Here is a 27,589-nt window from a genome sequence, read left to right on the forward strand (position 1 = left end):
AGCATGGCGACCATAGTTGAATACTGTATTGTGTATTTGGAAGTTGCTAAGACAGTAAATCTTAAAAGTTCTCATCAGGCGCTGGCCTGGTGGCGCAGCGGTTAAGTGCACACATTCTGCTTTGGCCGCCTGGGGTTTGTAGGTTCGGATCCCGGGTGCAGACATGGCACCACTTGGCAAGCCATGCTGTGATAGGCGTCCCCCATATAAAGTAGAGGACGATGGGCATGGATGTTAGCTCAGGGCCAGTCTTCCTCAGCAAAAACAGGAGAATTGGGAGCAGATGTTAGCTCAGGGCTAATCTTCCAAAAAAAAGAAAAAAGTTCTCATCATAAGAGAAAAAACTTCTGTAACTATGTATGTTGACTGATGTTAACTAGACCTATTGTGGTGATCATTTTGCAACATATACGAATATCAAATCATTATGTCGTACACCTGAAACTAATATAATGTTGTACGTCAATTATATCTCAATAAAAATTTTAAAAAAAATTTGGAAGAATGTTGCTCACTAGGGAGTTTTCTTAGCTTCAACTAAACATTCAGGATTGCAAGACCCTCATAGGCCACACATGGCACCAGTCTACTCAGAAAGATACAGAATAAGAACCAAAGCTGTTAGGAGGGCAGCCGCAGGCATTGTTCTGCTGTGGGAGTGGTCCTTGCAGTAGTCTATGTAGCAGTCTGCACTGTCACCCCAGAGATATTCTCTTGGTTCTCTGCCCCTCACTCTCCACTCCAGGACAGCTGAAGCGTGAGGTATGAGGGAACAAGACAGATTGCAGCCACCCTGGCTTAGAAACTACAAGTCTCTGAGGAGCCAATATCTCTTGCAAAAACTTTATAGCACAGTTTCCAATGTCCATGCAAGGTTTATGCAAGTTACAAGAGTCACTGCATTCAGGGAAGCTCAAAGTATGGCTTCTCGCCAGATACCTATTACTTTCCCAAGTCCAGCTGTAGCCTATCGATCAGGAATCATTTTTTATCATACGATGTTGCTTATTAATATAGTGATATTTCACCCTTAGAAGGTTTCAGGAAAATAGAGCTGGAAGGTTAATTAAAGGTCAAATTATCATGCAGAAGGGGAAAGCTTTGTTATCTCATTGCGGGTTTTTTTTTAAATATTTTGTCACAAACTGGGAACTATAAAAAGTGATAGAACAGATTTAGAGATGAGTCAAGCAAAAATTCTAAAATGATGAACCCATTCAAATGAGAATGAGCAAAGTCCATTTATTCAGAACTTGTTATAGCAAAGCAGCCAGGCGCTATCACTTGGATTTAGTAGAAACTGAAAGGCAGGCAGAAGAGTGGGAAAGCTTTATGGAAAAAAGGGAAGGTTTTAGGTGTGCAGTGATTGGAGGCTGTCGGCATGGGGAATTAGAGCTAACGAGAAGCAAGGTGTCCTACATAATTATATAGGTTAGGAGTGTGCATATTTTGCTTTCTCTAGTTGATCCTAAGTTGGAAGCAGGGACAAAAATTAGGGAAACTGTTACTTATTAACCAAGTCCTGGCCATTTTGGGTTGATCATTACAGAGGTTATTGTTTGGCTTCCTGTTTGCTTGAGATAATGGTTTAGACTTTCTACAACTCTGACTTACAGGCAGTAGGTTGACTTTCTAGGCTGGTTAGCATAGTTATTGGGTTGGTTTCCCAGGCTAGTTGCTGCAGATTGTAGATCAGAATTCTATTTTTATATGTGGTCTGGCCATTGTCCATTTGCTTATTCAGTCTCTCTTCTAGAACCCATTACGATCATGCCTTTATCTCCATCATCCCCTGTAACTACCCTTGTCAAGGTCACCAATGACTAATTTTGCTAAACCCAATGGTCAATTCTTACCCTCATTTAATCTATAAATAACATTGGACAGTTAATCCTTTCCTCTTCCTGGAAACATTTTCTTTACTTGGTGGAAAAAAATTATAAAATGAAATAAAAATAACTAAGAACTCAGTGGAAGAGTTAACAGGAGAGCAGTCACAGCTGAAGAAAGAATTAGTATAGGGGAAGATGAGGAAGAAGAGAAATTCAAAATGTAGAACAAGGAGAAAAAATGTAGTGTTAGACACACAAACAATTAAAAAACAGCAAATAGAATGAGAAGTTCTACCTTACTTTTAGAGACTCAGAAGTAGAAGAGAGAAGAAACAGGGTAAAGGCAATATTTGAAGAAGTAATGTTTGACAATTTTCCGGACAACATGAAAGACACAAATCAACAATTCAAGAGGGCCAAGCAATCCCATACAAGGTAAATAAATGAACATCAGTGCTAGAGACATCATAGAAAAACTGCAGAAAATCAAAAACAAAGACAAAAATTGCAAAAAGCATCCAGAGAAAAAAGAGAGTTTACATTCAAAAAGCATCGCACTCAAAGAAGTATAGCAGACTTCTATACTTCTAGATTTAATAAAAATAGCCTTTATTAATTAAGGAAAGGTAAAGATACTTTCATTAAAAAAAAAAACTGAAACAGTTCTTCACCAGCAGACCAACTCAAAGGACATTTCTAAACAATGCTTCCCAGGCAGAGGGAAAATGATTCCACATGGAAAGCCAGACAAAGAAAGAAAAAAAGAGAAAGAGAGTAGTAAATACATGGATAAATCTAAATTAACATTGACAATATAAAAATATATAAATAGTCTTCTGGGGTTTAAAAACGGTTTGAACTATAATAAATGAAAACAGCATATACACAGAGTGAGACTAAATGGAACAAAAGTATTCCAAGTTTTTTATACTGTCCAGGATGAGGGTAAGAGTAATAATTACTACTATGCTTGATAAATTAAAGATTAAGATGTAATTTTAAAATTAACCACTAAAAGAATAGAAGCAAAGTGAAATACTATTAAAAATATGCAAGAAAAATTTGAAGCAAAGTATATAAAACAATAAAAAGTATAATGTTATAATAGTTTAAAAGATAACCAATCCAAAAAAACCAAGCAAAAATGAGAGAAATAGAAACATAGAACAAGCAGGACAAATAGAAAAAAATAAAGATGATAGATTAAAAATTAATTATATTGGCAATTAAGTGTAAGTAGACCAAATTATTCAGTAAAAAATAAATATTGCTAGACTAGATTTAAAAATTAACTACATGCTGTATTCAAGAGACATATCAAAACCATAAAGCGACGAAAAAGGTTGAAAACAAAAGGAGACAAAAGGAGCTTTATTGAAAACATTATCCAAAAGTCAGCTACATGAATAGACTTTACGGCAAAAAACATGACTTCAGAATATTTCTCTTGTGAAATATAACCATTCATTTCTAAATGCCTTTTTTGCTAAATGGTTATCATGGGTAGTGACATATAAATTAATCTCCATGAGCCATTTTATTAGACAAAGAGCTTTGATATTTTCTTCTTCACTCTCCAAATATAAAGGAATAATAAACTAATAAATGTTTAAAGATATCTTATCTTTCAAACTTGTGTATAAGTAATTATTGTCATGTTATAATTTAGGATGATTCCCACACCACAGCCTGCCCTGAGGTCAGCCAACTTCTTCCCTAGGTGAATCCTAGGTTATTAACTGCCTGGCGTCAGGGGAGACTGTAGGAAAGAACCCAGGATGACAGTGCCTTTGGCATGGGGATGGGTGAATGTTGGTGCCACACTCCCTGCCCGCTCTGCCCAGCTTTCTGCTGCTCTTTTGTCTCTGCCTCCCACAGTGTGTGGAGAGCTCATTTCTGTGGCTCCTCTGACGCGAGCTAAGCTTCCCTTATCACTGAGCAACAGAAGGAGATATTCGAACCAGAACAGTCTTCCACCACCCCACCAAACCTCAGACATTGTGTCCCACCCCCTGCCCTTAATTTTCTCTCTTCAGAACACCAAGACTGGTGATGACCATTTCCCTGTCCTTCTTGCATGAGAATGGCCTAAATTACTGTGTTTCCTGTGCTTGTACCAGAGAAGCAGAGGTCTTACACTCTCAGCCTTCTGGAGCTGGCAGATTTGGAGAGAGTAGAGAGAAGGTGGACATGCTCTCTGCTTTGGCATGTGGGCTGTCCACATATGCCCTTGCTGTAGTCTCATTTGTGAAGAGCGGCCATGCGGTCGGTCAGTTAGGGAGTTCAGCTGTTAAGTGAGCGGTGGACAATTACAGCTGATTGGCATTAGCACTTCCTAGCACTTCTCCCACACGTTTCTCTCTCATCCTGAACAGCTTTTATTCTGCAATTGCTATGCCCACCTAAGCCAGAAGTTCTAAATACCCCTCTAATTGTAAAGTTACTTGTCTCGTAGGCTGTTAGAAGAGGTAAATAACTAGTATTCAAAATGAACAGTTGACTTCTCGAATACTAGGTTCCTAGAGTTAACTTAATGTATGATTTTGACCATTTGTGATGTTGTAATGACCTGTGCAGTGACCTGAAGAGAGAAATTTCTTTATTGGCCAGATTCCTCATCTTTCTGAACCAATGTAATATACAGGAAGTTCAAGAAAATTTCATGGAATGGCAACCTAAGGGAGAGGGCGAGACTTTCTCTATGCTCCTCAAATCTCCTCCTAGGGGTACATTTACATGCATCTTGACATTAGAAAATCAGAAGAATATAGGCATGACAAGGGAGGGAAATCTTCTGACCTTTTTCCTAAACTAATTTCCAAAGAGAGAAACACACACCTAGGATTCACCAGGGAATTTCTATATAGAATATAAATAGATGGAAGAAGGTAGTGATGAAGTGGCAGAATATAAACTTATTCTTCATATTCTAGGACTCTGATTTGCTGGTAGGTAATGTCATGGTATCAGAGGTTATGCACATGAGTGTGGCAAGAATTAGTTCCAAATGTTACATGTCCCAGCAACACACCAGAACTTACTACCTGCCTTGGAAGCTGCACCCAGAGGAGTGGTTGTGCACCTCATGCCAAGCACCAATCCTTCATGGTAATAGGCCTGTCCCAGTCCCAAGGCTGCCAAGTCACTGTGTAGAAACATTCTTTAATAATTTTTGTTTCCAAAACATTGCCCCATTTTATCTTTTTCCTGTCTTTCCTCAAATGATTGCATCTTTGTCCTCAACCGTTGAATCATTGCATGGAGCAGACTTGCCTTTGCAATAAAGACTCAAGTAGAGGTAGCAAATGAAGTTACTGTGATGGAGAAAAAAGAAGAAAAACAGCTATATATATTGGCCTGCAATCAAACTTTGGTTGCTCAGGTGGGAGAAAAGATGCTTGAAACTGAAGCACCATATTCTTAGTTTAAGGTATTCTTCATAGCTCATAACACATCCAATACTTCGTGAAGTTGCTTCTCCCACAACCCAGAGCAGGCCCTAGGACTTCATCTAGTGGCTTCCTGACAGAAATGGAGCCACCTGTCCATACCTGGACTCAATGACCACACAGATCCCAGCTATACTAAGCAGCCTACTGTTTCTGGAGCTTGGTCTAGGATGGAAGAGAACTGCAGGTGGGATCCAGCTCCTTCTAAAGGATATAAATTCTCAGCTGAGGAATCCAAAATTGTCCCTGTATGGAGACCTCTGTGCTTCTAGGACATCTCTGAAGCTTGACTACTAAGAATTCTTATAAAATCAAGTTTCAGAATGTTTCCTCTAGGGAACTTCCTACAGAGGCCTTTTGGTGGCCTTTATCCCATGCGCTAGGGACCTGACTTGGTGAAATTGAAAAGTCCAAAGGCCAGGTGCACCAGCACAGTGACTTCTTTTTGTCCTTGCTTCCTAATTTCCAACCCCTGCCAGAGACTTGTGCTTCTCTGATATGTACATATGTTTCAAAGCCAACACAAGTCCAGAACACACTAGCTCCAGGGGTTGATCCACTGCAATTCTTTTCCCAGCACCTCCCATGGTTTCCAGGGCTCCAGTGACCAAGGGGGGGGGGGCGGATTGGGGGAGGATTGCCATTGTTTAGCTAGTGTGTTGGTTGATGTGCATTTAGGCTACAGGTGTGTCCAGATTTACACCAGAGTCAGAGTGCAGTGTGGCAAATGGATTGGAGTATACTAGACTTGGCGGTCGGGAGGCCAGTTTTTGATCTGCTTATTAATGGAGGTAAGAAGTGATGGATGGAAGAAGGTAGTGATGAAGTGGCAGTGGGTCTGTAAAGAGTCCAACAAATTTAAGCACTATTTATTAATTATACTGGATATAAATTTCTGTGCTGGGAGGCTGAGAGCATTTATCCAAAAGGAATAGCAAGATATGGTTTGGATGGACAGTGGCGAGGGTAAATGTACGAGCCGGGGGTAGGAACAGATTTGAGTGCTATTTTAGTGATCAACTGAAACACAGGACAGTGTTTTGGGGATGCTGTGTCTGGGTCTGATCTTAGAGTGTTGAGGTAGGAGAGTGGTGTATGATGCTGACAGGGAACTCACTGGTGCATTGAGTTTTAGCATTTGTAACTCTGAGATGTGTATGAGGCATTAACTTGTGAATTAAGAGTTGTGAATTGGAAGTTCAGGTTTATAGTTTAGAAGGAGATGTGGGAATCAATACAGATCTGGTTGATATAGGTGGTAATTGAAAGCCCGTTGGCCAGATGTGGCGTGTGTCTTGGGTGTTGGGTAGAGGGGCAGATAGAGCCAAAGCTCTTCAGAGTCAAAGTGATGGCCGTTTTCCCTGTAGAGCTCAAGTTTACGACTCAGCCTGGAACTAGCTTGACTTCTCAGCAGGAGAAGCATGACTGCATGTCACAGCTCCTGTCTTTCAAAAAGTCATAATGACTCCCAGAGCATGTGGGGCAGCTGTCCAGGTTCATCTCTTCAGTCTAATTTCTCCAGAGAAAATTGAGGAAAGAACTCTCTCCACTATTTGAACTTCACCAAAAGACCACAATGTTATTATTTCAATGATCAATATTTCTTTAAAATAGTCTACTCCTCATACAGCTAATAAATTGAAGCCTATTAATTAGGAAATTGGATTATTCCAAACTATTAAGCACTGATTGGAAATTTAATATTGATCTTTTCAGATCATATATCCATTCCAATGTTTTACACATCTTAAAAAGAAGACATATAAAATTATTATAATGACTACAAGACTGATCATTACTCTTTTACCAGAAAAGCTACAAAGGACTAACTCCATAGACCAAAATTTATTTCTTCCTTATCTCTATCTTGATTCTGTTCTTTTCTCCCCTCTTTCTTTTAATACTAATTCTGGTTCTGATTCTTACTTCCTCCTTGGATGAGAACTTTACTTACCTAATCTACCAGGTAGGTTACCTTCTCAGAACCACTAAAACAACAATGTGAGGCTGAAAATTGCAGATTTAGGAACAGAAACAAGGAACCTAAATGATTTTCTGGTGTTTTTCTATCGAAGTCTGTTATGCAGTTGGAAAGTCTTTTTCAGAGTTAAGAGTTTGACCAGACAAATCAGATATCTTGATATTTATAGTTTTGTTAGTATAACTTTCCTGTAAAAACCTTTGGTTTGGATGTCTTTGGAATCTGTTTTGGAAGTGTTGCTAAGGCTTGCTGAGTACTCTAATGACTCCTCCTGCAGACAGACAAAGGCAAGCATTGGTGGTTCAATGGTAGAATTCTCGCCTCCCACGCGGGAGACCCGGGTTCGATTCCCGGCCAATGCACGCTGGTTTGCTCGCGTCCATTCCTTTGGTGCTTTTTGTATTTCTACTGCGCAAAATATACTGCACAAGCAAAGTGCGGTCGTTTAGGGATTTTGGTTGCTGCGGCTGTAAACTGTGGGCAATGCCAACCAAAGTGGTGGGGCTGTAGCTGGAACCTAAGACTTTCAGAAACCAATGTCATAATCAGAGACCAGGCAGTGCTTGGACTCAGCAACCACTTCACGAGTCTGTCTTTGAAAGTGGCAGTGTTTCTGGTGGCTCCGTGATTTAGAATATTTGGACTTAAGACCACTGTTAACTTTCAGCCTTTCTCCTGGAAGATCTTAGGAACCCAAAGAGCCATCAGGTCACTGATTCGCAGGCTGGACCGTGGCTTGATCGCCGGGCCACGTATCACTATGGAGCGAGGATCAACAGATGAAGATCCTGGAAGGAGAACAGTCGCGGGGCCCGGCAGTCACCCCAGTGGCGGGGGAGGCGTGTGGGGAGGAACCCGTGTGGACAGGACGGGAGCTGCGGAGAGGGGGCCTCGCACAGAGGTGGCTGGAGGCCCCTGGCGTCTGTACACCAGACGCCGTGAACCGAGTTTATTAACATCGTCAGCCACCGCGCCTCCGCCTGTCCCCACAGTGGGCCCATCGGTGTTCCGGGGATTCCGTGTACCAGGCAATGTGGGTCAAGAGGTGTGAGCCTGAAAATTACACTTTTCAAAAGAGGAAATGAGCGACAGAATCTAGGGACGGTTTATCCGGTTTTCTTTACATCGCATGACACATTAGGAAGCTTCTCAGAAAGATGCCAAGTTTAGAGTAACGGGTGTTAACGGGTTAGAGACAATGGGTCATTAATTTTCTTCCAAAATTTTTTCATCTAATAATAGCTTAAAATTTGTTTTTTAAACCTATATTCAAACTAGCTATATGTCTCCTTTTCATAATAAATTTATTCATGTTCAAAGGTTTCCTTATTCTGACATATTATGTCTTTCTACACTTTGTTTATAAACTGATAGTGATTTCTTTTTAAGTTCTTTGCTCGCAATACTGTGTTGAAATCATCAGGGTTGTTTTACTATTTTGTTTTAACTTATTTGGGAATCTCTGTATTTGTTGAATAAAAATTGTAATGTAATGCCTAATTTCTTGTTTTTTAAGATTTTTCTCTAAACAGGAATCAGGCTTTAGAGAGAACAATCTAGAAGACTTGATTTATAAAAAGGAAAACAATAGGTTACTTAAGGGATGAGGCACACTGAAAGGGCTCATCAGCTATCAGGGAGAATTGACCCCAGATGACCAACTTCAAGAAAATATCATAGTAAAATTATTGGACTTTACAGATAAAGAAAATATCCTCAGTTTCTCCAGGCAAAACTATCAAATAAGTTACAAAAGCAATAGAATTAGATGAGCATTAACATACAAAGCAAGGCAACAAGGGAGGAGCAGTTTCAAGAAATTTATATCAAGAAAGTGCCAATTGAAGATATATCCAGCCAAGCTCCTTTTCAAGGGTCAAGGTACAGGGGAATGGCTCCGCTATGACACTCTGATGACATTATACTTCTCCATGTAGGCCACATAGGCCAGGCTCAACTGTAGTCTGACCCAAGTCTTGGCCGAATGCCCTTCTGGAACACGGAAAGATAGACAATCTTGTGAGGCGCTATCAGAAGGCTATTTCTCACTGATGTCTTGTGGGAGGTTCCCTGTCTTAGAGCAGGCTGCCACTAGGCAGTTTGTCACCTGCCTCCCTGGTTCCGGGGAGACAGGGAAATTTCTACCTTCCCTCCACCCCCACCCCCAGGGTGCAACTACAAACTATAAAACTGCTTAGCTGCAATATGAAATTAGCTCCTTCACAACAGAGCAAGCCACCACTTGTATCTTCTTGTCTTCTGATCCCTCCAGTGTGGTGTCAGGCCGTGGGATTATGGATGTGTGGAGCTGACAATGTGCTACACCTGTTTATGCTGTGTGTGTAAGCAATAAACCACCTCAATTCATTTGAGATTGTCTCCTTATTGGTCAAGTCTACAGAAATGTGACAAGCGCACCTAGCAGCTGCCACTATACTATTGCCTAGGGACTGCTAGACTGCTTGACAGGTTTGGTGTCCAACGTGGGGCCAGTAAGGTCACAATACCCTCTTGGAGAAAATACAGAAGGGACTGTGTGGGCTACGTTAGGGAGTACGAGAAGGCTCTCCAAGGTCTTCTTGCCTAAGTGGTGGCTATGTGTGTGTGGGGGAGTAAGGGTCCTCCAACTGTCCCACAAGTTAATGAACATTTGGAGGCTGAGTAGTGACAAGGAAGGATCGAAAACAGCCACGTAAATGGTGTTTTAGTTGTTGCTAAAACTTTGTTGAAACTGAGTAGGTGGCCTCTTAAAACTGAAAGCAATTGAAGAGCTGTGCTTACTGTTGTGGGGCTGCTCCCTCCATGCCCCCCTGATCCCTCTCTTCCCCTCATCCTGGCCCAGGTAATGAGAGGCCTTCCCACTGTTCCAATTGACTTCACAGGCTGGTTCCACCTCTGCACACCCTGAGCTCCCAGTCAAGGAGATAAAATGGTCCCCTGGCTGCTGTTGTAACTCGTCAAGTGCAAGTGTTAAACTCCTTGGTCTGTGTTCCTGTAAAAGAGAGTGTGAATTCAACTGACAGAGTTTGCGTAAAACTTGCAGTAAAGAGAAAACAACGTCAGAGTTATGAGTGAGGCTTCTGAACCAATTCAATGTACAGTTGTGACAATGTGTAATTGAAATTAATGAGTTACATGCTTATACCATGAATTCTCTTAAAGTGGTAGAGGGGATTCTTCTGTTCAGAGTACTGTCACATGTAAAAAAGTGCTAATGGGACAAACTCCCCTGACGTTTGCTACCAGTGGATGGGTCAAAATTTAGCGTGAGTGCCTGTACCTTCTATGTCCCATCTTTCACTGTATAAGTAAGATCCTGTTGGGTGGCAAGTCAAAGATTTTCATCTCAACAGCTCTGACTGCAGTGTTATCAGACCTCTGCTAGCAGGAGTGACTGATAAACCACAGCAAATTCAGTAGCTTGCTTGCCAAATAAAGTTTCTTGGAACTATGTGGATAAATCCCTCTGCAAATGCTCAATCTCTCTGGCAGCTGAAAGGAAAAAATAAAAAACAAACAGCTTTTCCCAGAAAGTGAAGAACTCTATATTTCTAGTACAGAAGCCACTACTGCATGCTAGGCTTTTAACTCTTGCCAAAGTTTGGCCAGTTTGTTTTACAGTAAAAATTGTTGTTCCACTGTCTTCTGACCTCCATACTTTTTGATGAGAAAGCTACATGTTGGTTAAAATTTGAAAAATGCAGAAATAGCAGTAAAGTAACAATCTGCATGGCCACCAAACTCAACTCTTCAAAATAAACAGTATTTAAAATATGGTGAGTGTAACTTCAAAAATGGTAGATTAGAGCACTAACTGGTGGTGTTTGGCCAGAGGAGCAAAGAATTCTGAAATCTCATTCTGCCGATAACCTAGGTTCCTTGGTGGATGTGGAGCTTCCTGAGGGAGATATGTACACAAAGAAAAGTGTATATAATCATAATTTGTTATAGGTAGGGCTTGTACAACACTAGAGAGAATTCCAGTAAACTGGACCAGAGCATAAGGCTCAGGTTAGGGTCTTAGAGGCTTTTGCTTCTAAGCACAAAACAAATTTTCTTAAATGAATCTTATGATGCAAGTCCTAGGAAAGGAGAGGGCAAGAAGGCAGATGGAGTGGGGATGCAGGGTTGGAAGCTCCCCTTGACACCAGCCAGGTTGACAGTTTTGATGCTCAGGCAGAAAAGGGAAAGGAGTAGCCACACCCTTTTGCATGATATTCTAATAGATGGTGTCCTCAACCACTGGAAAAGGAAGCTCAACCATTAGGAAAAGAAGCTCAATGTCTGTCCTGGTTTGTGAAGAATGAGAAGAGTTTTTGCTCCTCCGTTGGATATTAAGGGTTAGGGATGAGGGAAAGCAGAGAATTTCCCTTCTCTACACGAGTATTTCCTCTTGATCTTCTGATGTCATTCCAAGTAATGATAAGAGAGACAGATGTTAGGTAAGTCCTTCAAAAGGCCGTTTTCTTCCCATTGTCACTCCTCCTGCGTATCATGCAGAGCCAGGAAATGGGCAACACAACTGGCCAGGGAATGCCATTTTAATATTAAAGCATGGTCTTTTAAAGTATGTGAGAACATGGCATAAATTCAATTAATTTCAGGGCTACAGTATCTAAGAGATCACCAACATCCTTCCATTATATTTCCCTTTTTTGAATTATAAATAGTTGCACTATATGTTTACATATGTAAAATATTTATAAAATGGTATGTATTACTACACAGTTGAAGATAATTCATCAGATAATGTTATACAGTGGGCAAACACATGACAGCATAAACCAACTATATCAATGTGAATAATGTAAGATGTGATATTTTCTTATTAAATATTATTATTGTTATTATAATTTCTTATTATATTATTAACTTTTAATTATCATTAAATTTCCTTTAGAGAAATAAAAATACAGAAAAATTAATGATCTAATAAGGAATTTTCCCTCCACTAATGTCCACATCCAAATAGATAAAGTGACTGTCAAAATGAAAATTAAATGATGAAGACAACTCCTCTCTGGTTGTTAAAAATCTGCTCTGGTTCCAACTAGTCTGAGGTCTCCAGAAGCTATTACCTTTATTTCTGGTACTTATTTATTTTTGCCAATACTTCCAAAGACGGATTTGGGGAGCCTCCTGTGTACCGCGTTTCCGAAATTCCTAAAGGTCAAGCGTTCCTATGAAACTATCTGAGCAAGGGCTCCATGTCCACAAAATTTAGAACGAGACAGACCACTGCAAGCAAAAAGGCCCAGCCTTACATTTTATTGCGACTAATCTTACCTGAAAGAAAAGAGTAAACACCAATACAGAAGAGAACAGAGAAAGAGTCTTGAATTCAAGTTTGCTGAAATACTGGGCAGTTCTTGCAGTTTATTTGTCTCTTGTAGACAAAGTCTACGGATAAATTGACTTTGAAGAGATAGGCTGATTGTAAATAAAGTTTAAGATTATGTCTAAAAGTTACACGTTGGTGGGCGGTATATACGGGAGTTTTAAATTCACACTTCGTTGTACCTAGCAGTTCCACTTTCTGGAAGGTATCCTCGATAAATAGCTCACCCCATTTCCCCATCAGTCTTGGAAAAAACCTGAACCATAAGCAGTTAGAAAGTGCCAACTCAGTAAATAGGAAAGAAAATGAACCCAACAGCAAGAGAAGTCCTCCTTCCCTGACCGGGAATCGAACCCGGGCCGCGGCGGTGAAAGCGCCGAATCCTAGCCACTAGACCACCAGGGAACTGCGATAGCACTTTCTTTTTCTTTTTCAGTCCTTCTGAGAAGAGCTACACTTGCACTGACCTCTAGAAAAATTCGTGGGTCTACCCTTTCCAGTGTCGCCTGCCCTTTTAAGGAATTGTTCCTGAAGGCCATCTCCTCCCTGCTTTCTCCAAAAGGCGAGCCCGCACAGCACGCATCCAGCCCCGTGCCGGGACACTGATGCGCCCGCGAGGCCCCCAGGTCCGCCAGTCCCAGTCCCACAGCCAGTTTCCTCTTACCGGCGGCTCCTCTGACCTGCCCTGGAGACGCGCCTCTGTGAAGCGCCCACGTGTGGAGAGAAGGTCGGCGGAGCCGGGGAGTGGAAAAAGTTGCCAGGAGAGGGCGGGAGGGAAGGTGCCCAGGGTGAGACTCTGGGATCCCCAACATCATAAAGGACCCTCAGGGATGCGGGAACCGAGACGGCATGGATGGAAAACTCTTTCCAGGAAGGCTGAGGAACCCCAGAACTGCATTCTGGATCTTTCCCTTACAACCTGCTGCACCTGCAGTTTTCCCACCTTAGTTGATGGCAGGCTCAGGCCAAAAGACTTGACGCCGGCCTTTCTCTCACACCGCACGTCCAATCTGGCACAAAATCGTGTTTCCTCTCTGGTTAATTGCGGACTTTAGTCCACACAATCTTTTCTCTTTCTTAGTCTCTGATCTTGGCAAACGAATCTCCTGATAAAGGCGTGGAGATCGAGTCAACTCCCAACCCTCGTCCGTTAAGACTTTAGGGTTTGAGACCTTTAATCTCGGGATCCTGGGGTTGGGCCGCCGTTGAGACTTCCTTTGGCTCTGCCCGTCAACATCAGCCTCTTCCGGTCCTGTCCTCCAGGGCCAGTGGCGAAGCCCCCTCAGCGCGGCCCCTCTCGACGGGTCAGGAGCCCCACACACGCCTCCAGCGGCGCCTGCACAGAAGCGTCGAGAGGCGTTGATTCAGTTTGACCCGAGCCCGCGGGGCGCGCGGGTGCGGGCGGTGCGTTTGTGGGTTCCAGCACCGCTGTGCTCCGGCCCCCGGTTCTCAGCCGCCGGCAGTAACGTCCGCGTTAGATTGAGCGGCGAGCACGCGCAGGCAGGGAGAGAGCGGTAGGAGAAGGTCGGCTTCGCCAAGTCCTGTCCAGTAAGGATCAAAAAACGATCTTGAAGAGACAGAAAGGGAGAGGTAGAAACAGAGCAAAGGGAAAGGAAGAAATCCTATGAGATTTCCATGAAGATCAAATCGGAGTCCTCTGGGACCCAGTCCTCCTGTCGCTGGTGAAGGTGAGTCCAGTTCCCGTCTATAGCTGGAGCCAAAGCAGACGAACTTGGCCTGATTACCAGCGAGTAAGCAGCTGCTCTTCCTCCCTCTTTGGGCAGCACGTGGTCTTGTAGCGCTTGAACGTCTCTCTCTGGGTTTTCTACACATTCCAAGGAAGCAATTGGTAAGTTTTTAAAAAATACCCTTATTTGAAGTAAGAGTACTTTAAAATCTTTTAGCAAAGGAAATTATTTCTGATGAGTTTTGAACTGAGGACTCTTAGGTGTGGGGGAAACTAAAGAAAGCAACAACTGTTGAAGCTGTCACCCAACCAGGGGCACTTCAGCAAGGTAGATTTGACACCCCTCACCCCCGTCCGGTGGACCCATTTTACTTTCAATGCATTGTTTGTGGAACTTATTTAAATATGCATTTTTTTTTAAAGATTTTTTTTATTTTTTCCTTTTTCTCCCCACAGCCCCCCAGTACATAGTTGTATATTCTTCGTTGTGGGTCCTTCTAGTTGTGGCATGTGGGACGCTGCCTCAGCGTGGTTTGATGAGCAGTGCCATGTCTGCGCCCAGGATTCGAACCAACGAAACACTGGGCCGCTTGCAGCCGAGCACGCGAACTTAACCACTCGGCCACGGGGCCAGCCCCTAAATATGCATTTTTTTAAAATACATAACAAGTACATCAAGTCCACCTTTTGCTATTTTTACAAAGATGAAAAGAAGAAAAATCAAACAAATGATAAAGTGTCATAAAATGGCCTTTAAATAACTGGTTTCCACTGAAGTTCTTCCTCCCTTTATATGCCCATCCAGCCTCTTCTCTATCCATGGCGATATCCATGGCCAAACTCTAAAATCAGTTTCCTGGTTCCAGCCTATTCTTCCCTGTACTGTATCTAAACGTCTCTCTCATCTTCCTTCATATGCAAAAAAAGAGTCAGCTCTCCTGCAGCCTCCATTTTGCAACCTCATGTTCAACATGTTCAGCCTAGCAAATGGGGCCCTCCATGAAACTCTATCTCCCAAGAATGAAGCAGAAAATTTAGATAACACATTATGTTTCATGGTCAGAAGTGATTAAAAGGCCTAGAAAGTGAGTTATATTTTGTTTTAAGGAAAAATCCAGAGTTTATGCTGAGTGTTGTGGACATTGTGCCTCTCCATTGTAGTTGCACACAATTGAAGACTTATTTTCTTCAGAGGGTACAAAGGAGGATCTTTAGCAAAGGGATCAACCAGGACATGGAAGGGCAATGCCATGATACTGAAGTGAAAGGGACTAAGTAACAGCATTGTTTGATCTGTGTGATGACTACAAATTATGTACATATTTCAAATTTTATTGAGCTGTGCAAAAAATGTACAAAGCTGGTGGGTTTACACTACCTGACTTTGACTTACTATAAACTATTATAAATAAAACAGGGGCAGTAGCATAAGGAAGATAATATAGATAAATGGAACTGAGTTGGGAGACCTAAAATAGACTCACACTTACATAGTCAGTTGGTTTTCAATAAAGATCTAAATTCAATGGGCAAAAGAATGTTGCTGAAACCAATGGTGCTGGAAAGAAACTCTATTCCTGCCTTACCACAGTCACGAAAGTTAATTTTTGATGGATCATAGAGTGAAACATTAAAGCTAAAACTATAAAGAATGAAGAAAACATATGAAAATATCTTTATGACCTGGGTAGGCAAAGATTCCTACACAGAAAAAGATTCCTACACAGAAAACAGAAAATAATCAATATAAAGGATAGTGATAGTAAATTAGACTTTATGGACGTTTTAAAAAATCTTCTCATCAAAGGACCCCCTTAAGAAAGTGAAAAGGCAAGCCACAGACTGAGAGACTAAATATTCAAGAAACAAATCTGACAAAGTACCTGTGTCCAGAATACCTTATAAGTTCTTAAAGATTGATTTAAAAATCAAGCAATGCATTTTTTTTTTAAAGATTTTGTTTTTTCCTTTTTCTCCCCAAAGCCCCCTGGTACATAGTTGTGTATTCTTCGTTGTGGGTTCCTCTAGTTGTGGCATGTGGGACACTGCCTCAGCGTGGTCTGACGAGCAGTGCTATGTCCGCGCCCAGGATTCGAACCGACGAAACACTGGGCCGCCTGCAGCGGAGCGCGCGAACTTAACCATTCGGCCACGGGGCCAGCCCCTCAAGCAATGCATTTTTAAAAATACGGGCAAAGGACTTGAACAGACACTTCAGAAAGAAAGATATACAAATAGTTAGTAAGCACAGAAAAGAGTGCTCAATATCATTAGTTGTCAGGGAAATGGAAATTAAATGCACATTGAGATATCATTACACTCAGTATAATAAATAAAATTGCGAAGTCTGAAAACACCAAATTTTGGTGAAGATGTGAAACACGTTAAAGAAAAAATTATTCATGACTTTTGTTAAAGGACAGGAAGTCAGACTTTATTCTGGAAGACTATTACAATGGGACTTTGTAGTAGAAGAGAGAAATCAAACTCAATTCTTAATACAAGGAAAAGTGGAAATTTATAGCAAGGAGCAGGGTGAAGGTTAGTGAGTGGAAAATTACTAAGAGGAAACATCAGGGTTAAGGGGAGATTCTGGCTAAACCAACCTAACGGATTCTTGCTGAAGGTAGGCCAATGTGATCAGGTATCACCTGGTGGACAGTGGAGGATGGGGAACCTGATCAAATATCGTGGATGGGGGAATTCTGGTTAAAATGACTTAGCAGGATTCTTGCTAAAATTGGACAATGCAAAGACAAACTCAGAAGTTTGAAAGTTAGGGCCTACTTGAGAAGAGATTTCAGAGGAAACTGAGCCGAGTTTGGTGAAGAAGAGAAGTTTTATTCAACAACCAGAACTGTCATTGTCGGTGTGACTCTAAAATGATACAACCATTTTGGGAAATATTTTGGCAGTTTCTTATCAAATTAAACATACACCTCCCCTTTTGATTCCATCAAATCCTCCCTTAGGTATTTATCCCAGAGAAATAAAAAAATGCATCCACAAATGCATTGTAATAGAACATTGTCATAGAAGCTTTGCTCACAATAGACAAGACTGGAAACAACCCTAATGTCTAAGAGAACAGTAAAGGAATTGTGAAATATCTGTGCAATGTGTAGGGGAGGCAGACATTTCCTCTACCCGCTCTGGGTCCTTCTGGCTGGAGAAGGAGTTAAATTCACATGAGACAGAATAACAGGAGAAAATTAAACAAAGCTTTATAACATGTATACATGGGAGAGGCTCAGGCAACCTGAGCAACTCACCAAAATGGCTGAAGCCACCACCGTAAATATCTTCAGCTAAAGACAAAGGAGGATGTTGGGGGTGGGGGGAGTCAGTTACAGGAGTTTACCAGACAAGTTCAGTAAACCAGAGTAAAATTATTATGCAGATTTAAGTCCTTGCCTTCTTCATTGATTAAGAGTTTCTAGAGATAAGGTCATTCTCCCCTTCTTCCTGGTACAGAGAGGGAGACACCTTTACAGATGGAGATTTCCTTTACAAATGTAAACGTCTCTTAACAAAGGGTAAGTAAATTCTACTTTTCAGAGTTTCTTTCCTGTTTGCAGTTTTTTAAAAGTGACCAGCCCCAAATAATCCTCATGCCAAAGAGACATATCTTGGCGTGGCCAAGTCCAGTCCCCTACAAATGGAATATTACTCAACAATTTAAAAGAAAGGAAAATTTGATATACTCAGTGACACAGATAAAACTCAAAGACATTGTGCAGAGAGAAAGAAGTGGACACAAAAGCACATATACCCTTTGATTCCATTTAGAGGAATTTCTAGAAGAAACAAAACTAATTTAAGGTGAAAAAAAAATCAGGATAGTGGTGGTCAAAAGATTCAGAAGATAAGGACAATAATATTCACGATTCTGCTGCTTATAACGTTATTGATCCAGTAGTTACTAAATCCAGGCATATCTGACAGCAACAGAATGAAGGAGAATATCCTTATTAGTCCCATTTTACAGAAGAAAGAAGTGAGGCACATAAAGTGTACTTTATTTGTCCAAGGCCACACGAGGGCAGAACCAGATTTACAGCCCAGAGCTGATACTCTTGAGGACGGATTAGGTTGGGTCTTTCTTTGCAGATTTGGATATTTCAGGATTTCTCAACTGTAGGGATGGGAAGAAGAGCGAGAAGGAGAGAGGGCAAGAGAGGGAGTGAAAGAGGGATGGAAGCACAAATTCTCTCCCCGCCCCCCCCATTCCTTCCTCCCTCCCTCTGTCGTTTTCTCTCTTGCTTTCTCTCCCACTTCAGCTCTCTCCCTCCTTCCCCATTCTGCTATATACCAAAACCAATTCTCATCTTTATGGATCTGGCCTGGGGTTTCTTGGCTCTTGTCCAAACCCCACCTACCCCGCTGGTTTTCTCTGGGTACCATTTCCCTGTTGGCCCCGCCCCTTTCCCTCTCCTGGGGATCTACTCCGCAGAACAAGCGGCCTAGTGGAGCACCAGGAGCCCACAGCGCAGACTGGCATCGTAGGCCTTTCCCGTTGCCCGCCCCACGAAATCAATTAACCGGAGTGAAGTCCGGTTCTTTTAGAAAGAACTTTCCGCTTTGAAAGACCTTTCATTATTTCCATTCTCAGGATTCTTCATGGAACTAAAAGCTACAGACGACAATGTATTCATTCAACAAGTCCTAGTAGAGAGTCCTGTGGAGTGGCAAATCCTATTGTCGACAAAGGGACACAGGAGCGACCACTGCCCTCGTGGAGCTCCGGTGCTGGACACAGGAACCTGCAGCATCTTTCCGAAGGCGTCTCAGAAGCCTGGGCAAACGCTCATTCTTTTAGGTGAAAATGAAGAAAACGGCAAGAGCCATCACGAGAGCCCACAGGCTGTTCACCTTCCCTAGGCCCCCACGTGGCTCGGGGGATCGCGCACCCGGGCGTCTCGAGGGACGCTGGCCTCTGAGGCGGGTGATGGGCAGGGCGGGACGAGGCCGTTCTGCTGCCCTTCTAGTTTCGGAATCATCAAGTGCACCAGTTTCCAACGCGACAAACAGCATGATTCATCGCTCTGGTCTCTCCGTTTTTCCGAGGCTTTGGACTTGCAGGTGGACTTCAGGGCGGGCGACACATCCTGGGGGCTGAGTAGGTGCTCACATCCTAAGGAGACCAGGAGGGGGAGGCGCTCGAGTCCCTGTGGCGCAATCGGTTAGCGCGTTCGGCTGTTAACCGAGAGGTTGGTGGTTCGATCCCACCCAGGGACGTAAGCCCGTGGATTCCAACTTCGTCCTACGTGTTTCCTGCTCTCCATCTCCTGTGGATTTTTCTCTTACACAATTTACCCTCCTGTGTTCTGGGCTCTATCCTCCTCACACCTCCACAACCAGATTCTCACACAGTGTCTGCTGGGATGTCAGGTTTCTACATGCAGTAGAGGAACTCCTGAAACAGAGTTCTGCTTCTGGTGTGGTGAGATAAAATCTTTATTCTGCCCTTTACAGGCTTGAAGAGTAAGCTGAACTTTTGGTGCTTCAGCATTTCTCTGTGCGTGTGTGTGTGTGTGTTTAATTTTCTAGACATACTTGCATTCCTTTTTCAAAATGCTTACTTTGGGAAGATTGAGCTTCTCAATTGTGCTTACTTTTTTGTTTTAATTAAGACTAATATTTAGAGCGTTTCGGGTTCACAGCAAAATTGGAGGGGAAGGTACAGAGATTCCTCGCACGCTCCCTGTCTCCCTCCCATATGCATAGCCTCCCTCTTTATTAGCATCCCCTAACAGAGTGGTACATTTGTTGCGGCTGATGAATCTACATTGACACATCACAATCTCCAAAGTCTGTAGTATACATTACAGGTCACTCTTGGTGTTGCACATTCCATGGGTTTGGAGAATTTATAATGACATGTATCTGCCATTATAGTCTCATACAGAGTGTTTTCACTATCCTGAAAGTCCTTCCTGCTCTGCCTATCCATCCCCCTCACCCCACCGCTGGCAACCACTGATCTTTTTACTCTCTCCATTGTTTTGTCTTTTCTAGAACGTCACAGAGTTGGAATCATACAATATGGAGCCTTTTCACATTGGCTTCTGTCACTTAGGAATATGCATTTAAGATTCCTTCATGTTTTTCATGGCTTGATAGCTTATTTCTTTTTAATGCTGAGTAATATTCCATTATCTGGATGGACCACTGTTTATCCATTTAACTAGTGAAAAACATCTTGATTGCTTCAAAGTTTTGGCAATTATAAATAAAGCTGCTATAGATATCTGTGTGCAAGTTTTTGCGTGGGCATAACTTTTCGACTCCTTTGGATAAATAGCAAGGAGTGCAATTGCTGGATCATATGTTAAGAATATTTTTAGTTTTGGAAGACACTACCAAACTCTTGCAAAGTGTCTGTACCATTTTGCGTTCCCACCAGCAGTGAATGAGAGTTCCTGTTGCTCCACATCCTTGGCAGCATTTGGGGTTGGTGTGCCACAGGTTTTTCATCTGTAAATATGAGGCCAACGAAAGTTTCCTTCCCCCAGGATGTGCCTGGATTTGGTAACTGCTCTATCAATAATGTTGTGATCTGGTGAATCATCATTATCCTCTGCATTATTTTTGACAAAGGCACTTCTTCCATAGTTTGTGCATTATTTAACCTTTTTCATATTGCTTTTTAAATTAAGTTGACTTCATGGTTTTATGACTACAAATAATGCTGCAACCCTCATTCTTGTTCCCATATCTTTGGCTACTTACACAGGTATTTCTGTAGAGTGGACAACTGGAAGTGCACTGTCTAAATTGTAGTGTTTATACGCTTGTAATTTCAGTAAATCCTGCAAATTTGCCTTCCACAGAAGCAGTACCAAATTACTCTCCAATTTATTTTCCAACTCTATCAATGTCCCCTTCTTCACTTACTTGCCAACACAATAATCTTTCTATACATCCATCTATGATATTCTAAGAAGGGAGTGGTACCCCTCTGACTTAACTAAGGGGGAGGTACAACAGAAGGGTGTTTGAGCATTACACAGAGAGATTCTGTTGCGTACGTTGGACAGCTAATGGTGGTTGACAGGGATCTATTCCCTGTTAGGTAGTAGATGACAGCTAATCTAGTCTGTGAGCCTCTTTTGATTGCCTGTTGTGCTGTGGATTCTTGTATTTCCTGGTACTTGAGACCGTAGTGATACTGAGCAATGAGTTCACTCTGCTCTCCTTGATCTGAGCCAATTAATCACAATGAGTTAGGGAGTGAGAAAGGAAGATTTAATTGGATTAGCTGACGTGATCAGGAAGATGACAGACTAATGTCTCAAAAAAAAACCATCTTCAAGGATTACAGAACCTTGAGGTAGTTATATAGGGAAAATGGGCAGTAAGGAGGGGTTTTGTTTCAGGCAGAGCATGTGAATTTTTTTAGAGTATGTGCAGAGAAGTGAGTAGTCACACAGAGGAGGGGCTGGGGCCATTTGGCGTAACAAGATGGCCTCACTTATGCTCACTTACAGTAGCGATGAGAAGTTGTTCACATCTTGTCTCTCCAGTGAGGGAACTTTATGGGCCCAATCAGTAGTTGTCAATTTCTGCAAAAAGTGGAGTATCTGTAATAAGGATGATCTGAATACACTTGGTCCCTCCACAGGAACTCTTGGCTTTAATAAATTGCTTGAATGAAAGGAGGTGTTAGTACAGGAAGAAAACTGAATTTCTAGCATGCAGGGGGCAACTTTCATTGATTGGTAAACTCAAGTTTCTAAATAGCTAAAAGATTTTTCTTTAATGTTCTTTAAAGATTGTTCAAATGAGACCCAAGAAAGGAGAGGAAAAAAGATATTTATATCATGGCAAACAAGCAATTAAATGAGCAACATGAACAATTCTGACAATTATACAAATCAAGATTTAATACTTCCCAAAACTATAAGCAGTAAGGTCAGCCCTTAGTAAAATCATGAAAATCAATAACTTTGTGAACAGATATATACCCTGGAAAAGACAATGTCTTGCGCGACTCAAAAGGACGTCATGGAATTACTCCAATTTTTAGCAATGAGGGTCCTTCAAGGACCTCATGTTGCTAAATTATTTCCTTTTGTTTCCTTCACCAGTAAGCACTGTTAATAGATGTCATTGCCTCTCTTCCCACCTTAAATAATGATACCACAGTTAGTTCCTTTAGAATGCCCAGTAGGTTGATGGGATCTTTCCCTTTTGTAAATATATTTTCTCAGAGACAAATCGATATGCTTTCTCTTCCTCTGGAGGGAATAGACAAATTAGCTCTCAAAAACTTTAAAGGTGTTACTGCCAGATTAGTTTAAGGGTGGTAATAATCACTTATATAAATTTAAAATAAGAGAATTAAGAATTTCTAGAAAAAATGTTTTGCTACTTATGCTTTAAATGTGATATATCCATAAGGAAAAATTTTGTTGCTGAATTTGCAACATGGAAAAATAAATGATTTAGCTATAGATTGAATGAATGGTCTTGATTGCTTGGTACAAAAAAAGGAAAGAAATGAAGTTGATAGAGAGGAATCTTAATACTTTTCAACAATTTAAGTAATTTAAATATTTGATATATAATGGCATTGAACAAGTTTATGTCATGTTGGATATTTTATTTATCAAGGTGACTCCTTACAAAAATTAGAATGGTTTAATAATTTTAGTTTAAAAAGTATCATGTATTTTCCTTCAGATTTTCTCATAATGTGGAAAATAATGGTTACATAATACTCTAGTATATACAAGTCTTGGGTTTCTTTTGGCTTGAAAGTCCTAATTCAGTTAAATTTCCTAAATTTCCTATACCGGTTGTACTGCTAAAATAAGCAAACGTTAATTCCAATAAGTATTTCAATTGATAAAATTTTAAAGTTATGAGTTCAAGTAATTAAATATTCCAGACGCTATCTTTAGAAGGGGATAAATTCTTACACTTCTAGCAACCAGAGGACTCAATTATTCCATTTACAACTTTTGATAAATATTTTTAGGTGTCTTCTAATATATGATCCCAACATTCTCACATTCCAATATGTATCAGCTTATTTTACAATTTAAAGACCGATAGTTAACCTTAAACCTTTGACTAATATTAAATTGTTATTTAATGAATAATCTTTGATTGCCTGCAAATTCTCTCTCTCTCTTTCCTGTTTGCTCTAATCTCCCGATAGATTGGCTGGCCACATAAATATCACTTTACTTGGGGAATGTTGTTGTTTGCTGAGTTTGCCTAGATTTCTGTATTTTGTGGGTATGTGGCTGGAGCTGTGGATATTCTTATGTGTTCTCTTGACTCTCTGCAAAGTGCAATAGAGCGGTTTGTTGTTTCCAGTGTTCTGACGTTTGAAACTCACATACCTTGGTGTTGTGCACTGCACAGCTTCTCAAACTGCCACCTACATTTCCTGTTTGACATGGACTTTTTGCATGGTACTTGCTTTTGATCACAGCAACCACCAAAATCCAGCTTTGCAAAGAAAGGGTATCATTGAAAAATATGTAGTGTGATCTAATGTTGGTGAATTTTAATTTACGTGACTATCATCTCAATAAACCTGATTTAAAAAAAAAAGAAAAGACTGACAATTCCACATGTTGACCGGATGGGGAGCCCTGGAAACTCTCATCCATTTCTGGTAAGAGTATAAATATGTTGAACAATGCTGGAAGAATTTTTGGAAGTATCACCTAAGGGTTGTACATACACACTTGTGTGCTGTGGCCCAGAAATTCTACTTTTAGCTCTATACCTTACACCTGCACTGTCCAGTACGAGACACGTGTAGCCTCTGAACACTTGAAATGTTGCTAGCGTCTCATGTTGCAGTGATAATATTTTTGATACAGTAGGTCTCCTAAAACATTATTAAAATTGATTTCACCTTTTTTATTTTAATTTTTAAAATACACCTACCAGGAAATTTAAAATTCCTATGACTGGCATTACATTTCTATTGGAACGGGCCGCCCCAGAGAAACGTGTGAGTGTGTCCACCAAAAGACATATAAAAGATTGTTCCTACCAATTCGAAATATCCTAAACTGCAAACGACTCATATGCCCAACAACAGTAGAAGAAATACATATGTTGAGGTATGTTCATACAAGGAACACACACGGAAACAAAGAACTACGTGGAAAACATGCATACATTTCATAAACGTAATGTTGAAATGACAGGAGTCACACCCACGCCCCTCTCCCACAAAAAAACCCTGTACATACTTTATAATTCAATTTATGTGGAAGTAAAGGGCAGGAAAAACTAACAGACATTGGTGGAAGTTGGTGAGTGGTGGGGGTGGAGATGACTCTGTGAGCTCTTGCATGGCAAGAGTCACGAGGAAGCTTTCTGGGGTCTGGAAACATGCTACACCTCAGTCCGGGCACCACATCAGTAGTTATTCAGGTCGGTTTACATTGGTAAAGGTTTTCGAACAGTACACATTAGGTCCTTTATATTTATTACACCACAACAAAAAAAGTTGAAAGCCACCCGATTATTGCTAAAGTGATATTGAGATTTATTCTTCTGGTTTGGCCTAGGCTGTTGGATGCAAAGTAAGTTCAAAATCTTTATTGTGATATTTCTGCTGTCCTCAGGTTTTTGACTTTCCTCCGCAATCTGATATCTGGTTACGTATATGTTGCTCACGACCGTTACTTTAAGCTGATATCCAACTGTGTGAGGGAGAGACCGAAGTGCCCATGGTCAAATCTGCTCTTTTGAGAATAATTGTGACCCCAAAAGGGGGAGAGAGGAGATTGAGAAATCCTGATGAGGAAAATAGCACAATTAGGCTTAACTGACTCAGAGGTGCCAAAGGAAGGACACTGGCAGGTATTACACAAAGAAAGTCACCCCATTCATTCCACAGCCAAGCCTTCGAGAATTTTTGGAGCATCTATAAGTAGCCAAAATTGTTTATCTGATGACTTTGTCAGCTTCACCAGAACAAGCCATCAGACAAGCCGTTTGATGCCTTTCTGCTCACCCGTTTCCTAAGGAAAAGATAAATACAATTCCCCATTCCCAAGCTATCTGTGGTTTCTTTTTCCTTTCTTCTGCCTCTTCTATAAATTCTGTTTTTGTCTTTGTTTCATGACAACATTCTAATAACTGTTTCCCATTTTTATGAGTAAGCATGTGAGCTAACACTCAAATCTCTTATTTACTACTACTAATTAAATATAGTTTTCATCCTAACGTCTGTAGACACATCGTAGCTAGCTTTGAACTATATTCCAGGCAGACACACTTCCATGGAAAGTTTAGCCCTCGAGCCGTTGGAAGACAGGTCCTTCTCAGTCTTTAAATAAAGCCAGTTCCCCGTTGGTGTGTAGGTAACAAACCCGTTGCAATTCTCTGTGTCTAAACCTCTTTCCTCCTCCACTCTGGTCCTTGTGTCTCACCCTCTGCTTCTGGTGGATCTGGGAAACCTGTTGCGCTCTTGCTTTGCTCCAGGATGCTCTTTTGCTCTCAGGAGGGACTCGGGAATGAAGGGTAATGGCCACCGGATCGGAGCCCCTGAGGTGCCAGAGCTTCCCCGGGCTCGGCCATTTGGCTCCCACTGAGGGTCAAGACCTCTCCATCACCGCTCAAGTCCTACCTCAAAACTTTTTCCCTATCTGTCCTCTAAGGCCATTGTTTCCGTGACTTCCATTCTTATACTGAAGTCTTGTCTGTGCGATAGAGAAATCCGCTCTGCAAAAGTCATTAAAACGCCGTTCTTGAGGATCAAACGCAGTGTCCTGGAGATGGGACAAAAATTCCACCTGTGTCCCGCAATTGCTGACAGACCGTCTTACTCCTGCATCACCTAATCCACACCAACACTGCATAGCTCTATGTGGCTGTGAAAATGGCCACGGAGGCGCGCGTCCACAGCCCCGGAGGGGCGACGTCCGGACTCCTGGGCGGCGGCGGGCGCCCGGGGCTCAGACGCACCCACCCGCCGGCTCCTGCAGCTTCCGGGAGCTGCGATCAGCGGGGGCGACTCCTGCACAGGAGCGCCTAGTCCTGGGAGTGGAAATCCTGCGTGTGATGCGGGACCCCGAAGTCAAACTGTGGGGTCCCAGGGCCCTGGCTTCGGGGGTAGGCGCGGAACCCTGAGCCAGGGCCTCTCCGGAGCCGCAGTCTCCCTGCCTGAGGGGTCGCTGGTGCTTCCCGGAGCCTCTCCCAGTTCAAAACAGTGGGCGTCTGGAATGGTTGTGGCAGGACCTAAGGTTTTCATGGATATGTCGTTACGTCTTCCAACACCCCTCGTTTCCGTAGTGTAGTGGTTATCACGTTCGCCTCACGCGCGAAAGGTCCCCGTATCGAAACCGGGCGGAAACAACCTCTTTTTTCCTCAAACTTACCTTCGTGTTGCAAAAACAAGCAGAGGAGGGGACCGGGCGTGGAGGTGCGGCCGCAGCCGCATTTTCCATTCACAAGAAACGTGGCACAACTTCAGTTACTCAGCCCTAGGCCAGTTACTCGGCCTCGGTTGTCTGCTCTGAGTCACAATGGAGACCGGGACACAGTCAGTGAGTCCAAGGCGGGCGCAGGACTAGGCTGGCTTCGCTTACCTTGAGATCCAGACAGACCCTAACCTTCTCATCTGTCTCTGAAGTATTCTCTACAGGCTGACAAGTATCATGTCTCTAAAAACCAAGAACTTCTTTCCTGTGAAGCACACTTGGCTTCCCCACTCCCAGCACACTTGCACAACAGGTTCATTTGCCTGACGGAGCAAAAGAAAACCAGCCGAAGAAACCGGGTCTCCAGGCAAAGGCACGTAGACGGAGCCTCGTGCTCCCCCGGTCAAGCTGGTCTGGGCACGAAAAGGAGCCTGTACACGTGCCGTTGTCAGGAGAGCCGCTTGAGCCAGGTCAGCGATCAGGGCGCAGACCGGCTCCGCTCCTCACCCCCTCAGACCCAAGGGCGCCCCTTACTCAGAAGGAAACCGAGGTTCGGAAAGAGCACGTCCTTGGCTCTGCCGCACACAGTGCTAAAGCTACACCAGAAGGGAAGACAGACCAGTTCCCCTGTGGTCAGGCCTCAGAGCCCAAAGCGTCCCGAGCGTCCCCCGGGCTGAGAGAGGTGAAGGGTGATGGGCAGCCGGCTGGGGGCTGGGGGCCCTGCACCGCTGCGTTCAGCCCTGGGCCGCTGGGACTCGTCTGCGCTTCTGCTCTCCGCGTCTCAGAAATCGAACCTTTGCTTTCAGAACTGTCACCTGGAGAGGCCAAGTTAGAGCCCTTGTGTGACTCCCCGGTGGCCTGGGGCTAGGAGTAGGCACTTTCACTGGGCTCCGGGATTGGTTCC

At 42.4% G+C, this 27,589-nt stretch overlaps 1 protein-coding gene and 4 non-coding genes across 5 annotated transcripts in view; 3 read left to right on the forward strand and 2 right to left on the reverse strand.

Annotated features, from left to right (window-relative positions):
* LOC111773646 (high affinity immunoglobulin gamma Fc receptor I-like) overlaps nucleotides 1-13,958 on the reverse strand; it is a 35,908-nt gene extending 21,950 nt beyond the window's left edge. The window contains exon 1 of the mRNA XM_070268368.1: nucleotides 13,265-13,958. Coding sequence (XP_070124469.1) covers nucleotides 13,265-13,415 — 151 coding nt within the window. The 5' untranslated portion in view covers nucleotides 13,416-13,958. The remainder of the gene's footprint in view (nucleotides 1-13,264) is intronic.
* TRNAG-CCC (transfer RNA glycine (anticodon CCC)) lies at nucleotides 7,554-7,624 on the forward strand. Its single transcript has one exon. It is a non-coding gene; the product is annotated as a tRNA-Gly (tRNA).
* On the reverse strand, nucleotides 12,934-13,005 carry TRNAE-UUC (transfer RNA glutamic acid (anticodon UUC)). Its single transcript has one exon. It is a non-coding gene; the product is annotated as a tRNA-Glu (tRNA).
* Nucleotides 13,959-19,451: 5,493 nt separating the features above from the next.
* Nucleotides 19,452-19,525, forward strand: TRNAN-GUU (transfer RNA asparagine (anticodon GUU)). Its single transcript has one exon. It is a non-coding gene; the product is annotated as a tRNA-Asn (tRNA).
* Nucleotides 19,526-26,547: 7,022 nt separating this feature from the next.
* On the forward strand, nucleotides 26,548-26,620 carry TRNAV-CAC (transfer RNA valine (anticodon CAC)). Its single transcript has one exon. It is a non-coding gene; the product is annotated as a tRNA-Val (tRNA).
* Nucleotides 26,621-27,589: the final 969 nt, after the last annotated feature.

The sequence above is a fragment of the Equus caballus genome, chromosome 5 (assembly GCF_041296265.1).
Source record: "Equus caballus isolate H_3958 breed thoroughbred chromosome 5, TB-T2T, whole genome shotgun sequence".
NCBI classification, from domain to species: Eukaryota; Metazoa; Chordata; class Mammalia; order Perissodactyla; family Equidae; genus Equus; species Equus caballus.